General features: G+C 40.5%; 1 protein-coding gene across 3 annotated transcripts in view; it reads left to right on the plus strand.

The window, feature by feature from the left end:
- The window catches only part of ULK4 (unc-51 like kinase 4), a 406,057-nt gene that overhangs the window by 65,043 nt on the left and 323,895 nt on the right, over positions 1–17,119 (plus strand). For all 3 annotated transcript variants that reach the window (XR_016021270.1, XM_088798237.1, XM_088798238.1), the window contains exons 18-19: positions 9,071–9,178; positions 14,835–14,918. Coding sequence is in view for 2 of the 3 variants with exons in the window: in XM_088798237.1 (XP_088654363.1) it covers positions 9,071–9,178; positions 14,835–14,918 (192 nt within the window). In the remaining variant the exon portion in view is untranslated. The remainder of the gene's footprint in view (positions 1–9,070; positions 9,179–14,834; positions 14,919–17,119) is intronic.

The following is a 17,119-nucleotide window of genomic DNA, read 5'->3' on the forward strand; positions in this document are numbered from 1 at the left end:
CTGTGAATGGATTGCTGACAGGAGAGCAAAGGCTTTGGCTGTGCTCAGGGCTGATATTCAAGCATTTGCCCTTGCAATGGCACCACAGTTAGAAATATCACCAGAAGAATTCAAAGCATCACAACACTGGCTGGATGGCTTCCTTCAGCGATATGAACTGTCTCTAAGAAGATCGACAACACTGCTCAAGCTGGAAGATACTGAAGTTATTAAACGTGCACTTGCATTCAAGTCCTTTGTGGATGGCATTGACTTTTCTAAATACCAACTCTCCAACATGATTGCTATGGATGAAACTACAGTGTTTATGGGCCAAGGATCTCAAATGACAATGATCAGAGGGGTGCCTCGTCAATCTACATTCCCTCCACTGGTTATGAAAGTGCACGTGTTACCTGTATTTTGGCAATTCGTCTGAATGGAAAGAAAGCCCCACCTCTAATCATCACTAAGGGCTAGAAAGATAAGGTTGAACGTGTTTCAGGCATTTATGTTCTTGAAGCTGAAAAAGCCTGGTGCATATAAGCAGTTATAAGGAAGTGGGTCGATTTAATGCTGTCACTTGTTTTGCAAGGTAGCCAAAGAGGTCTGCTAGTCTGGGATTCAGCCAGCACTCCCCACACTAAAGACATGAAGAACTTCCTTGCAGAGAGAAGAATAGATCAAATAATGATTCCCACAAGAATGATTGCCTATCTCCAGACTCCTGATATTTCAAGAAACAAGCCATTCAAGGACCATTTGTGTATGGAAATCAATGGCTACATTGAAAATAGAATGGAGAGAAATCAGCATGGAAACTTTGTGAAGCCTAGCCTGCAAGAGGTTGTGACTTGGGTGAAGAATTCATTGGGTGAAGAATTCATGGGATAAAATCACTGACAGCTGTGTTACCAGTGCACTACGAGCAGGCTATCTGGACAAGAAGTGCTCCTTTAAGGAGAGCTGTGTTGCTGGACATGAGAGATTGGGGCCAATGGTTCTACAGGAAATGGAATTGCAAGAAATTCAAGCCGGAATTCGGGGTTTGGAGAGTTATGACAATGTTCCAGAAGAAGATGACATGACTGTATTTGAATAAATGTAGACTTTTGTACATGAATAAATGAATAAATGTAGATTGTTGTACATGAATGTAGTTTGTTGTACATTAAAAAAATAAGACATCTCCTGAAAATAAGCCCTAATGCATCTTTTGGAGTGAAAATTAATATAAGACTTGGATATATTTTCGGGGGAATACGGTACTTGGGCTTGCCATAGGCTTTATGTGGCATTCCTATTTGCCACAGTCAGTTCCAACAGCATTCGGTCTGCTGGGTCTTAAGACCCGACTGGCAGAGCAGCTTGTACTTCAGCTGGGACCTGCCATAGACCCCTTATTGGGCCCCTCTCAAAACTGGCAGCGTTACCAGTAAATGATCAGTAAGTGGGTGGGAGCCTTTAACATCCAGACCGGCTCGCCAATCATTGCACCTCCTTATCCTGGCGGGTAAGGCAAGGAGCAGCAACTTCTCTTTCACTTTAGAAGGAATATCATCACATGGCCCAAGACCACCGAACTCCTAGGAACGTCACACATGTAATAGCCTGTGAATTTTTGCAGGATGAATCTCCTCCCCTCTGGCGTGCACATTACGGCGCTGCTTACCAGGTCCAGTTAGCATAATGTTATCAATCTAATGAAACAGTGTGATGTCCTACAGATTATCAAGATGAGCAGTGGCCCTCTGGATTGTATTATGCCAGAGCAGATGACTTGATTTAGGAGCAATTCAGCAAGTAGAAACTGCTTCTGCTTTATTTACTGACTGGAATGGAAAAGAAAGCATACCAGGTGCCAAGGGCTGTATTGATTTGATACAGTAAAGATGCCCCATCTGAAACTGTAGCTCTAATAGGTATCATTGCCATGTTAAATTTGCAATAATCTGTAGTAATTCCTTAGGATGTGTGTGCCTTCTGCACTGACCTAACAGGGCAGTTGAATGGGATGTGGTCGGAATCACAGCCCCTGGACCTCTTGGCTTTAGTGGCACTGATCCCTAATTATTGAGCCCCTTCGATATGGTTTGCTTTTGGTTTCCTGTCATTGGGTGGGCAGGCAGGGCAGATGTTCTAGTTCCAGGACTTCCACTTTGGCCCTTGCAACTCTCAGTAGTCCTCAATCCACTGGTCAGCGATCCATTGTGGGAATCCTGCCAGTTACTAGTGTATCTTTTCTCGCTGTATGTTCTCGGATGAGGAAAATAACCAAGGATGGGTCCATGGGCGCACTGGACAGATGTGAGATGTATTTGGCTAAGACTCCATGTAGCACCGACCTTGATGAGCAACCCGTCTGACTACTGGAGTATAGTGGCATCTTAGGTCTCCAGAGATCAGCCTAAGTTCAGAGCCAGTATCGAATAACTTTCAACGGTCTGGGTATTTCCCTTTCCCCAGTGCTCAGTCATGTGGTAAGTGACTGAGGACACTCTCAGGAAGGAAAGTGTTGGGCAAGATTCACAGCACTCACCTGTGGGCACTTTGTAGGGCTCCCTTTCAAAGGGACCTCCAGCTTCGTCAAAGAGCTCTGGGTCTTTGAAGTAGCTTGGGTGTGGGATTGGGATACAAGGCTGTGAATCCTTCATACAGGGACTCTTGGTAGGTTTCTGTCCAATAAACCTAGAAATTTTCTTACCATATGTCAAGCATCAATTTAGTAGGCTAATTTCATGGTCAGTTTACCATTGTCTTGGATTCTGGTGGGTTGGAATACTCGGATCTCCAGATTGCCCTGGGACTCTGGGTCTACCTGTGTTTGCACTTAAATGCTGCCATTGGTCTCTTCTGGAATCCCATTATTCCCAATGTGACCAGAGAATCCAATTCCATTGTCAGTATTTTCCACTGTCATTTCTGGCTTGTAAAGGACGGCCACCTCAGCTTCTCAAAGAGGCTGGGGTTCACCGCCCCCCACAACCCCACACCCTCCCTTCGCCAGGCATATTTTTTCAGGCCCACCTGGGAGGGGCGGTTGGGACAGGTTGAACTTTCTAGAACCATTCCCACGTTTCCAATTTCCTGAGCATTCAGTCTCTGTTCTCTGTAGCAGTGGTTCTTAACCTTGGCAGCACATTAAAATTCCCTGGGGGCTTTAAAAATTTTGATGTCCATGCTATACCCCAGACCAATTAAACCAGAATCTCTGGGGTGTGTGGTTTCTGTAGTTTTTAAAGCAGGTTTATGTAGTTTTTAAAGCTGCGCAAGTGATTCCAACATGTGGACAACATTGAATCCCACAGTAGTGATTTCAGATGTTGTCCTAGACCTTCAACATCACTTGGCAACTTGTTAGACAGACAAATTCCCAGGCCCCACCCAGACCTACCGAATGAGAAACTCGGAGGGTGGAGCCCAGCAATCTGTGTGTGTTTTTCTTTTCTTTTCTTTTTTTTTTTTTTTTACAAATTCTTCAGTGATTATGAAGCACACTAAAATTTGTGAACCACTGCTCTACAGGGTGTTAGGGGGAACCCCTAGCGTTTGACTTCATTAGTTATAGAGCATTATTAAGGCCATGTTTCCACTGGTCAGCCTAGCAAATTCCCGGGTGAGAGGAAATGAGAATGTGAGCTGCAGACCTGCTTGTGAGACTTGGTTTGATTCTCAGGGAAGAGAAGCTTTCTTGCAGGCTGATTCATTTCTTATTCGTGCATCCTCGGGATCCCAGGGATCCCAACTGAATGTGAATGGTCTCCTGTTTGATATCACACCATAGGCAGGCCCTAGGATTTGTCTCTTGTTCCATTTCAAAAGGTTATTTCAAGGTCAACAAGATTCAGCACATGCCCCCAAGGGTTAAATTATCTTGTGTGCTTCCCTGTTTCTTTGTTTTCCTCTTTTCTCTCTATTTTTGGTCTTTGAGGTCTCCCTTAATTTCTTGTCAGTTTAGCTTTGCATTTTATAAAGATATTTAAAAATATTTTAGCCAGCATTTTTTGTCATTTTCAATAAAAGGAATAGTCAGGATATCTTGTCTGCCATCCATCAGAAATGGAAAAAATAATTTAAATGATTAATCTGGTTCTGGACTACAGATTTATTGCAATTTGACATCCAATTTCTTAAATTAATCTGAGTGGCAAGATTTATCAGTATAGTTTTCATTCACTGCTTTTCTGGTGATTGGGGCTTTGCAGCCCTGGTGTCAGATCCGTGACATAAATGTTGACGGCAGATCTTAGCTGCTCATGAATGATCTTCTTCTACCCTAAGATATGGGTGTAATGGTTTGCTGATTGTTTTGTTAGTGACTATTTTAACGTATGAAAACTCCTTCATTACTATGTATAGATAGAATGGTCTCCTTGAATTGAATGATTAGGGTTCTGCCTCAGGATTGGCTAACTTATATCGTGGTAATGAAAACCATCAAAATCTCAGAGGCTAAGTAATGCTGAGGGCAGATGACCTCAGCATTCCAGGCTGCTTCTGTCCAGTCTGGATGACATCTCCATCCAGGCTGGATGGCATCTCCATCCAGCGTGATGCTTTCAAAGTAACTTGGGACGGGGAAGAGAGTATTAAAAATTGCACGCAGGTATACATATATCATTTCTACTTTCAGCTGATTGCCTGTACCTAGTCAATCCAAGGGAGCTGGGAAATGTTTTTGTGTGTCTAGGAAGGGAAGGGAACTGGACAACACAAGTACTGTCTACTACTTTTGTAGTCTGACTCTGCCTTCCTTAAGCATAAAGGGTGTTTATTAGGAGGCAATGGGCAAGGTCAGAGGCTCCAAGAGGAGGTTTGGAACAGTCAGGACCTGGCAGCTTTAGAAGCCCTCTTGGACCCTTGCTTGGGGCCACTGCTAGAATGAATGAGTGAACTCCGGCTGTTCCTTTATTCTGTGTCCCTGAGTCAGTGCTCAGATGTTTGAGCTGAGTTTAGGCTGAGTTTGTTGCTGGCTGAGTTTAGGCTGTGGCCCTGCCCTTGACGGCTCCAGACTATGGGAGGAAGATGTTTCTGAAGGGAGCCAGGGACCCTTTCACGTTCTATAGTTGGAGGGCAAGGATGCCTGTTTTGTCACCCCACAGACTAAGCACTGTACTGGAAAGGTATTTCCCCCAAAGGAAGTTGAATGGCGTTAGGAAGAGGGACTGGATGACCAAAAAATGACAAATTTCTTTTGCAGTTAAATTTGTTGATCTCTAATTAAACAAGCGACTCAGGAAGTTGATCAAGTTTTTGTACCTAGTGCTTCCAAATTTTTGATGTGACCGTAAAAGTCTGGATAAGAAATCTACTTATGCATTTTCTCCGCTTTTCCTGACAGTTCATTATCTTTGAGAGAAGGAGTCCATCAGTTTATAGGCTGTTTATGTTTAGGCCTCAACAGGGAGCCGACGAGGTAGCAGTCCTTACTTCCTCTCCACGATTGTCTAGTTTTAGGAGTTAGACGCTGATTACAGGCGCCGGTTTGAGTACAGTCACCCAGTGAACATGCAGAGAATTAGAGATTAAAGACTATGTCCACAGAAGAGGATGTTAACAGTTTGATGTCAAGATGTCACCGGGGAAACTTCTTATAGACAGCGCTGCGACATTGCAATAACATTTTTAGTTATTAAATACCGGACAAGACTGTATATCCTTCCGCAGGTTTGCCATCTTTGTCTTCCGGCATCGTGGGACTTCCCTTATCTGTCTGGATTCCGTTTTCTCTCTCTGTCTCACGTTTTTAACCAACACTTGTGGAAATGAGGGCTTGAAGTTTCAAGTCTGCGGATGTGATTTTACTTGCCAAGGCTTCATCAGAAATACAAGATCCCAAGGGATCTCAGATTTCATACAAATAGAATTTAAGAAAGGATTATTGAAGCTTATAATGCTCTTATTCTATGTGCCCTGGTTATGTTTGGGACAATGAAAGTGTTGTTCTCAGGCAGAACAAGCCCGGGCAAAGTGGTATCCCTCAGAATTCTCTGTTCATTTGAGGTTGTAGAATGCGTCTTACTGCAAGGGAATGGAAGAATGTGGACCAGGGTCTAGTTTAAAGCTTACGTTGATGAGATGACTGCTGCACTCTCTCCCATTGGAAGTAGTTACACACTGCTTAGAAAATGTCCCTGTGGTCCAGTAAAACACTGACTGAATAGGAAATGCCAGATACTGTCTAGATTTGGACTTTAATTCACTTTCTCTTTGTAGTTCTTCGTTGTAGACCCATCAACGTGGATGTTTAAAAACCACATTTTGAGGGTCAAGAACAAGCCAATTATATTTGTGCAAGTATCAGAATGTTAGTGTTATAACTGCAGAACTTCCATGCATTGGTAGTCTCCTTAATTCATCATCTTCCTGTCTTTCTGCCTTTGACTTAAGAGACTCTCAGTCCCGGATACGTGAAACTGAAGCACGGTCAACCTTTTAATATCAATCTGATGGCTTCAGATAAAGCCAAGAGGCCTGGCTCAACCTTGTCAAGGCTGTTATTATAGAAAATGGGTTTTGGTTTCAAAGTAGTTTAGGAAAAAGTGGTACAATCTTAAATTATTTGTAGTAATCACCCCACCAGTCATACCTGTGGTTGCAGGAGGGTAGTTTTCATTAGGGTAATAGAACCAGTGATGGAGTAGATATGCCTCAAAGCATACTGACAGTAGAAATAAGACCCCAAACCCCTCCCCCCCATTTTCCTTTACTTAGGTTTTTCAAAAAAATGCACACCATAGCATAATACTTGAATATCCTATTTTTATATCTTTTTTTTAAAGTTGAAGTTTATTGGGGTGACAATTGTTAGTAAAGTTACATACATAGGTTTCAGGTGTACAATTCTGTAGTACATCATCTGTATATCATATTGTGTGTTCACCACCCAGAGTCAGTTCTCCTTCCATCACCATATATTTGATCCCTTTTACCCTCATCTAGTTTGAATGTTAGAAGGCCAGGTAAAATTTTATAGACTATAGCAAAAGATGCATGAGAACAACATCCAAATATTACTTGGATTTCTGAGTTTGAAGAAGAACTAAACAAATCTATTTTACTTTTTTGGTTCTGTTTAGTATTCGAATGTCGGTGCACCTAGCTCAACAAAAACTTATTTTTCTCTTTGATATTTGTCATTTATGTGGCATACTTGTTTATTATTCTTATAGTTTTCCATTTTAATATTAATACTTCTTTAAATTTTAAAAATCAGTGGGAAATCTATACAAATAACATTGCAGAGAAACGTTATCTGTTGTGTGCTGTTTAATGCTATCTAAAGTTAACTTTGCAAGTGAGATGTCAGATTGCTGTGGCATTATTAGCATAGATTATCTGATGTGTGTCTATTTATAAGACACTGAGCTCCAAAGCAATTTCTATTATGCTGGGGGCAGTTCAGACAGTTTTATTTCTTTAAGGATCTGCAGCATTAAAATGTGTTTTTTTTTTTTTTTTAATTTTCAGTGATGCATACTGACTGGCACAAAAAGCCAGTAGATTATAAAATGGAGAAATGTTGTAAATTCCTGTCACTAACTTTGTGAAGCTGAAAGCTAGATCTGGATTTTGAATTTAGTATGAGGTTTACTTAAAAAAAAAATACACCTTTTATTTTGAAATACTAATTGTAGATTCACATGAGGTTGTAAGAAATAATGCAGAGAGGTACTTAGTGTACTTCTCCAGTTTTCCCCAATGGAGGACTTCACTACAGTATTACAGCCAGGATATCGACATCCAAACCGTGAAGGCACAGAACAGCTTTATCACCACAAGGATCCCTTATACTGCCCTTTCGTAACCATGCCTACTTCCCTCTGTCATGTGTCCTCCCCTGCGCTCCCACCCCTGGCAACTGCCAATCTGTTCTCCATTTCTATATTTTTGTCATTTTGAGACTGTTGTAGAAATGGCATCGTATGGTATGTAACCTTTTGGGACTGGCTTTTTTCATTTAGCACAGTTCTCTGGAGATTCATCCAGGTTGTGGCATGTGTCAGCAGTTTGTTCCTTTTTATTGTGCAACAGTGTTCCACAGCATGGTTCCACCTTGCTATCTGGATTGTGGTGATGATTTCACAGATGTACATGTATCAAATGTTTCTAATTGTACACTTTAAATATATGCAGTGTGTTGTATGTAAGTTATAACAATGAAGCCATGTAAAAAAATACCATGTCACCAAACGTGCCTCCAGTGCATAACTACTGTGCAGCTGCCCCCCGTGCAGCTCCATTCCCTCCGCACTCTTGTTTGTAAAATGAGACCAGTGATCACTGTCAAATTGCTCTGGAAGTTTTCAAATGCTTCTTTTCAATTTTCATACTTACGTCTTTGTTGATGGTAAGCAACAGTCCTGTCTGTGACTTTGAGTCACACTGTTTTAGAGCAGTGCTCCCACACGACCTTGTGTACGTTATTTTCCAGTCTCAGAATGGGCCATTCTTTCTGTACCATTCGAAACAGACACTGTGCTCTACCTCATGGTCACACTGTGATTTGATTAACCCGTGTTCTAGTGTATGAATTCTGGCAATGAGAGTATATGATTTTCTTAGCACGACTCCTAGGAAATTAACTAGATCTGATAAAATATGCTGCTGAATTTCAAAGTGGATTACGTTGAAACTTTGGTAGAGTATTTCTCCTCTCAGATTTTCAAAGGAATCCTTTAAAAGCGTAATGCAATGTAAGAATTTTTCAAACCGGGGTGTGCTGGATCCTACTAGGGATCTGGCCTGCTAAGGTCTGTGTTCAGCTCTTGGCCATTTCAGCAAACTGGATGGGGAGCTGCTGGACCTCTCGCAGCCCCAGTTTCTGTCTAAAGACAGAGCAACCGGTGCCTCACAGCATCAGTGATACGTGAAACTGCTTGGTAACTGATAAGTGCTATGTGGACGAGAGTTTATTTCACTGGATAGATTTTTACCTTTATCAGGAATAAGGACCATATGTTGGAAAATAATTTGAAAACTAGTTCTTAAAAATGGGTGGTGAATTTTGTAGAGTGTCTTGCCTTTTGCATATAGATTAAAGAACTAAGAGATACATATGAAATAATACTTTCTTTTTTTCTCTTTTCAGGCAATTACTCTCTTAACTGAATTAATTAGGGAAAACTTCAGGAACAGCAAATTAAAACAGTGCCTTTTACCAACCCTCGGGGAGCTGATCTATCTTGTAGCTGTCCAGGTGAGACTGTCTGGTTGACTCTATTGCTCTTTGACATGTTCTGACGTATCAGGCTGACAAATATTAATATCCTCTAAAAGTGTTTTGACTTTGCCTCTTGGAGCATGCCTTAGGAACTTAGGAGAAATTTCACTTCTGGACGAGAGAGACGAACAGTGTCCATCTGTCTCTCTCTCCCTGTCAGTCTCTCTGTCAGTCATCTTCTTCTCTCCCAGTGCCTCTTTTTTTTTTTTTTTTTTTTTTTAACTTTAAAGTGTAGGAGAATCTCAGGTCACATTTTAAAACCTATGGACCGAAAGTCCAAACTACTTCCTAGGTTGCAGCCATCTTTGACTCCTTTAGGCAAGAGGAAGTCGGCCTTTGCTTCTCCCAGCATAAAAGCTCTATTTCAGTTTAAAACACCACTTTGTGCAAATATAGCTCTTTACATGGCCATGAGAATTGGTGATTGCAGAATTTGACTAATTATTTGTTGGAAGGAGTATGGAAGGAGTATTGAATTCAACAAAGGAAAATTGCATGTTTCATTAGTGAAATTTTTTAGAGTATTATTGAATAGATATTGATAAATTATGAGTTAGTCATTTCATTTGAGAGTTTTCAGTAAGTACCATAAGTTATAAGTGAATCAAGAAGTTCTCTCATTACAAGTCTGATGTTTTGTTTGTAGAACTTTCTTAAATGTTAAGTAAGCTGAGTATCCTTAGTATGTAAATTAAATTGACTTTCTGGACAATCATCATTTTAAGGCCAACTACCATAATTGTTATAAAACACAAGTATTTGAAGCCATTTAGCTCCATAATTAGTATTGATAGCTGGTACAGCATAGCTCTCCTTATTCGTCCCTTTCAGAAATGTCTTGGCTGTTCCCGGCTCTTTGCATGTCAGTATAAATTTTAGAATCAGCTTGTTCAATTCTGTAAATCATTTTTTAAAAAATTGCATTGGCTGCACATATCAATTTGGGAAGTACTATTATCGTTATTATTTTGAGTCTTCCAGTGCATATTTGGAATTGTAATGAATCTATGTATCAGTCAATTAGGAAAGTATTGGTATATTTATGGTATTTTGTCCTCCAGGGCACAAACAATGACATTTCCATATATTTATATTTTTCAAAATATTTTCATTAAAGTTACTTCTATTCATAAAGCTTTTGGACATCTATATTTGGTTGAATTTACTCTTGGGTAATTTTCTGTTTTGAAGAGACGACATATTCATGAAGCTAGAAAACTAGGAGGTAAAGAAAGGTATACTGGGAAAAGTCTCTGTCCTATTTTTGTCCCCCATCTGCCTAGTTCCCTAATGAATAACCATTATAACTATGTCCTTACTTATATTTATAAAGTCACTTTTGTACATATGAGCAAATAGAAATGTAGATTCTTTTGTGTCATTTACAACTTGCTTATTTAACTTAATAGTTACGTCCTATTAAGCATAGTGTATGGAGATACACACTCTGGAGCTGTTTCTTAATTAATATGGATGTATTTCTTATCAGTACTCCTTTCCTCCCTCTCTCCCTCTTCTTGTAGTGGAACATTCTCGTGTATGCCAAGTTTTGTGCGAGGCTGTTTTCCTTGCAGTTTTTTGGGGGATGATTTGATCTCTGATGCATTTTAAGGATGTTACAACAAAACTATTAGGTTGGTGCAAAAGTAATTGCGGTTTTTGCAATTATTTTTAATCTTTTAAACCGCAGCTACTTTTGCACCAACCTAATAGTTGCTTTCCTTAGAAGAGTGGTCAGGTACCTAGTCTGCCATCTTAGCAGGGGTATGAATCTGGTCTAAATATTTTTTTTGGTTCTATTTTTAAAAAATTTTTTACCTTTGTCCCAACTTAATTGAGGCATAACTGGCATACAATAAACTGCACATGTTTAATGATTACATTTGATCAATTTTGATATATGAGGTCTGACAATTAAGTTCGCGAACTTGGTGCAACGATGTTGCTAATCTTTTTTTGATATCAGAGGGATTATTATGAATTTGTACCAACTGGACAAACAGCTAACCAAGTTTACTATTTGGAAGTGCTGAAAAGGCTGTGTGAAAAAGTTAGACGACCTGAACTTTTCGCCAACTGTTCATGGCTCTTGCATCACGATGATGCACCAGTTCATACCACACTGTCTGTGAGGGAGTTTTTAGCCAGTAAACAAATACCTGTATTAGAACACCCTCCTTACTCCCCTGATCTGCCCCCAATGAATTCTTTCTTTACCCAAAGAGAAAGAAAATACTGAAAGGAAGACATTTTTTTTTTTAATTAAAGTTTATTGGGGTGACAGTTGTTAGTAAAGTTACATAGATTTCAGGTGTACAATTCTGTATTACATCATCTATAAATCCCATTGTTCTCCTTCCATCACCATATATTTGATCCCCCTTACCCTCATCTCCCACCCCCCACCCCCCTTACCCTCTGGTAACCACTAAACTATTGTCTGTGTCTATGAATTTTTGTTTCTCATTTGATTGTCTTGTTCTTTTGTTGTTTTTGGTTTGTATACCACATATCAGTGAAATCATATGGTTCTCTGCTTTTTCTGTCTGACTTATTTCGCTTAGCATTATAATCTCAAGATCCATCCATGTTGTTACAAATGGTCCTATTTTGTCTTTTCTTACCGCCAAATAGTACTCCATTGTGTATATATACCACAGCTTCTTTATCCATTCATCTATTGAAGGACATTTTGGTTGTTTGAAAGGAAGACATTTTAATGACCTTCAGGACATCAACTGTAATACGATGACAGTTCTGATGGCCATCCCAGAAAAAGAGTTCCAAAATTGCTTTGACAGGTGGACTAGGCACTGGCATCGGTGCATAGCTTGCTAAGGGGAGTACTTCAGAGGTGACCGTAGTGATATTCAGCAGTGAGGTATGTAGCACTTTTTCTAGGATGAGTTTGTGAACTTAATTGACCTCATATGTGTTTACCTGTGAAGCCATCACAGGTATACAATCAATACAATGAACATTTCTATTACCTCCAGTAGTTTCCCCAGCACCCTCTGTAATTCTTCCTTCCTGCCTTTTTCCTGCCCCCAGCAACCACTGACTTGCTTCTGTCTTATAGACAAGTTTGCACTTTCTAGACTCTTACATAAATGGAACCATACAGAATCATACTCCTGTTTGTTTCTGAAAATAGATTTAGAGAATCATTTTCCTTGGTACCAGGGAAGCCTATGTCTTAGGCCATGACATTTGACCATGTCTTAACGATAGCAAACCAGCAAAGGAAATTCTGTCCCTGGGCCCACGAACTTTAATAACTTTCATGAGATGAGCGCTTTTGTGGAATTGTCACTTTGAACGTATATCAACCTTAAAATCGCAAGTCAGTACTGACCTAGTGAGACTGACCTGAGGTGATAGGATATTATGTCCTGTTGGTGCTCTGATAACATCCCAAGGGTACAGGCTTGAGGACAGAAGACCAGAGTGTGGTTCTGCAGAGGACGTCATGAAGCAATGTGTGTATAGTTATAGTTCATGTGTTTTCTCTTACTTTTGTCGAGGATGCCTCCCACCTTGAGTCCAGTATTCTCAAGTTGTCCCTTTTTGCCCAGCCCATCATCATCTCTCCCCTGACCTGTTGTAGAAACTCCCAGACACTTTTCTTGCCTCGCTCTTGTGTCCGAACGAGTCTGTTTTCCAGACGTCAGGCAGAGTGAGCCTGCCACAAACCTGTGAGAGATGACATTGTCACTCCCCAGAGCCTCTCAGCACTTCTCGGTCTTTGTCGTAAATCCCTCCAGGTGCCTTCAGGGCGTGTGAGCTGCCACCCAGTGCTCACATGACCTTACTCCCCTCCTCCTAGCATACTCCTTCCAGCCACACTGACCTCCCCGCAGGCCCTTGAACCCACCATGCCATTCCCGCCTCCACACCTCTACACTGGCTGTTCCTCAGGCTTGCAGGGTCCCCTCCCCCCACCCCCCAGAGGTTTGCATTTTCTCTCTGTTCAAATGGATCCCTTCAGAGAGCCTTTTCCAGGCTACAGTCTTCCTCTAACCCCTTATGCTGACGCTGATGTGGGTTTCTTTATACCACACTCATCATTGCTATCTTGACTCATTTGTTGACTTCTTTTTAAATCTCTGTCCCCACTAAGCACTGTCGATGCAGAACATTTATTTGTCTTGTTCATGGCGGTGTGGCTATTGTTTAGAAGAGTTCCTGGCACACAGTAGGTGCTTTTTTCATGTGGAAACTGCACCAGGCCAGTAGGACGGGGGGTGGGGGGAGTGAGCGAGGAGGCAAGGCTGGAGAGGCTGGCAGGGATCTGGTCCTGAAGGGCTCTTGGCCAAGTCGTGTGTTTTCCTCTTGGTCCTAAGAGCCAGGGGAAGTCATGAAGGCTTTAAAGAAGGGTAATGATGTCACCTGATTTAAATGCCAAAAAGATAGAGAATAGACTGGAGCATGGTAAGAGAGACATCTGAGAACCTGAGTGAGAGGAAGTGAAGTAGGAGCAAATTAGGAGAGAGAAGAGGGTGTTTCAGGAAAGAGAAAGTCAGTAAGGCTGAATGAATGTAGCCATGGTCCAAGAAAAAGGACTAGAGAGAGCCCACTGGCTGAGTGGCATGAAGGGTTCAGGCTTCTGGCAGGAGTGATTAACTGGTAGACCAGGGACTCTTTACGTGGCTGGGAGGGAGGGTAGGTAATAGATTGGGGGAAAGCAAAGGGGTGTGTGGTGGGGGGCAGGAGGCTCTGAGGTCTCTGAGGTTAAGGAAAGGTGGCAGACGTTCTGAATAAGTGAGCTGGAGGGGAAGAAAGGTGTGTTTGGAAGTTTAATTGGGTGCTGCGTTAGTTAGCGATTTTCGAGCTAGAGCAGCTTGGGATGATGTCTCGCTTATGACCGGACGTGGAATTCTGTGATTCAGGGTACACTGTTCATGCGTTACAATTCTCTTCACTGGTATAAAATGCAGGTACTGGTTCTAGCATTTGGACAATCTTAACGAAATATTTCTTTAAACAGAACCTAAGTTGTTTTGCTTTTATAGAAATTATGTTTTACCTTTCTGAGTGGTACCTGATCATTTTGTGATTTTAGTTGCTATGTGGCAGGAGGGTTCTTGTGGTTATGACCTTAATTTGCTTCTTCTGTGAGAGATTTATTGCTGATGTCATTAAAATCAGTGTTCCTGCTAATGATAATTGCTTATTTTTACCCAGCACATTGTCTTACTAGCTAAACAGTGCCTTTTGTGTGTATGGATTATCCTGAGATACTACTCAGACTGTGTATTCTGTGCCTTTCAAAGCATTCCAGATAATAGGATACCGTTTAGGTAGGAGTATCTGGATTATCGTCTGCAGTTACCAGTAGAGTGTTCATCGACCAGATCATGTTGTTATTTTTCAGTTCTCTTCATCCAGCTTGTGATGAGGGGATCTTAGCAACATAATATATAACATAGTGAAAAATAGGAGCAGAACCCGTATGTGCAATGCAGGACGAAACCTCTAACCAGATCATAATTGTCAGGTAATAAATAGGACTTTAGATAGAATATCAGGAAGTTTTAGGTAGTTGGTGCATTTGAAACTGTGCCTTTTTCTTGAATGGGTTAAATATCTTTGTGCTGTTAGCTTCACCACTTTCCCTTCCACTTCATTTTAGGAAGAAAAAGAAAAGAACCCTAGAGAATGCTGGGCCGTTCCCTTGGCTACGTACACAGTGCTAATGAGGTGCCTTCGGGAAGGGGTAAGGCTCCTTTGTCGTCCTCTGTAGACTCCAATTGTAATAACCCTTCAGGCGCTGTGCGAGGGCTCTAGCCTGCAGCAGTGCAGGCGCGTGTCAGCCAGGTATTGCTCCTGAATTTAAATAATCCCGACAAGCCACCCTACAAGTGACCTACAGCGGAGCAGGTGTAAAAATGAACTAGCTTTCTCATTCACTTTTTAAAATGCTTTGCTTTTAAAAGATGATAGCAAATACAAACAGCATAAGTAGCTTTTAATAACATATTCTTAATCCTTTCCCACTTTGAAAGTTCTCGCTACCCCAGTTTGGTAAGTGAGATGTCTGCAGAGAATTTTCTGGAAGCCTCAGAAGCCCATGGTTACCTTGTCAGGTTGCTATTTTGCGGTTCAGAAATAGGGAAGCTTCCACTTGTCTCCATTGGCTTTAATATTCAGTAGCATTTATTATGTAATGTGATTTTTCATTTTATTCGCATCCCTCCTCATGCCGCTGTTAATGACTGTAGACCAGCCAGCTGGCCAACCAACCAATTGGTATGTGTAGCTGCTATGTGAAACTACAGAAAGGATTTTAGTAACTGACCTAAAAGGTTGGCATTTTCTGTTCTCTTTAAACCATTTGACATTGTTTCACCCAAGGCAAAGCCATAGGCTAAACACATTCCTTAAGGAATGAAAAAATATGTCACAATAAACATCTTTCTTTTGAGTTTATTACTACCTGGTAATGGAATAATGTTCCAAGCGTAGAATGCTCTGCAAGGTTTTCTCCTAGTGATCCCAAAATGAAGTCTGAACACTTTCTAGCCTGTAGGGTTTATACGAAGTCACTTGTCATTATGGGATATGAATGAAGCCGTAAACTGTACTTTATCAATAATAGGAGAATCAAGTCATTATCTATCGTCAAAAGACATGCATGGGTCTGTCATTCAAGGCCTCAAGCTAAGCACACTTGGGGACTCACAGATGAAGGTGACATTTCTATCCGCACTCACATCCCATCTATTGTGGGAGATTAGACACAAACATAAAGTGGAATATGTCAAGTAAATAAATGCAAAAGAACAAAATAGAGGAACTCAAAGGAGAAACGTGTCTTCTAGGAATTCTTTTAACAGTGTAAAAGAAATTTTTAAAACTTTGTATTTTCAATTTTTGTAATTTAGATTAATGCCTCCTAGAGATTATTAATCCTAGTCCACGAAGTTGTATCCTTTATTAAATGTATTCTCCCTACCCCTCCCATATTTTTCATTGTGTACATAATATGAAGAATAATGTTTGATATCTATGTGTATTGTTATTGTAAAATAAAGACATTGTTTTATAGTTTAGTAACATATTCGTCTTTTATTGTTCTTTGTATGTATGGCAAGTCTTGCATATTTTTCATAAATAGGGAGGTAAGTCCAGAACTCTCTAATTTATGAAGATTTTATGCTATTTGAAAAACAGTTACTGTGTGTTTTGGCAGCATACACACTAGGATTGTCACTATGACACCGATAAATTAGGGGTGATTATTCCACCTAAAAAATATTCCTGTCCTTACGAAAATAATTCAGTCGTAGCAGTTCTTTTGTGTATATGTCAAATGCGTTCAGGACGTAGTTGAAGGTAAATAATTTTAAGCCTTTTATCTTCAACAATTAAAAAACTTTTTTCCATGTAGAAAACTATTTTCCCAGCACCTACTGGTATTTCTGAGTGTAGGTTCTTTTCTTTTGAAATGTATGTCATATACAGAAGAATATATGAAATGTCTGTGCGGGTAAAAGCTCACCTCTCACACACTCACTCTCAGAAAAAAAGAGGACTGGTAGCTTCGAGGATTCCTCTCTGTCCCTCTTGGATTGAACTTATTCTTTCTTTCAAGGAATAGCCACTATTCTGACTTTGGTGACTGTTATTCCCAAGTTTTTTTTGTTTTGTTTGTTTTGTTTTAAATTTTTATTTATCATGTTTTCATCTTTGAATTGCTAAGTATTTCACTGATTGGTTCTTAAGGCTGAACTTTATACAAATGGAATGGCACCTTAATTCTCTGGAGACTTAATTCTTTTGCTCAAAGTTAGGCCAAGGTTGATACACGCTGATTGTGCAAACAATAGCTCATTTATACCAATTTGTAGTGTGTTAGTATGTTGTTAATTGGAATATACCTGAATACCTGGGTGAGAGAGACAGAGACAGAGACAG

Source organism: Rhinolophus sinicus, chromosome 5, assembly GCF_057876585.1.
Source record: "Rhinolophus sinicus isolate RSI-liver-muscle chromosome 5, RSI-T2T, whole genome shotgun sequence".
NCBI lineage: Eukaryota > Metazoa > Chordata > Mammalia > Chiroptera > Rhinolophidae > Rhinolophus > Rhinolophus sinicus.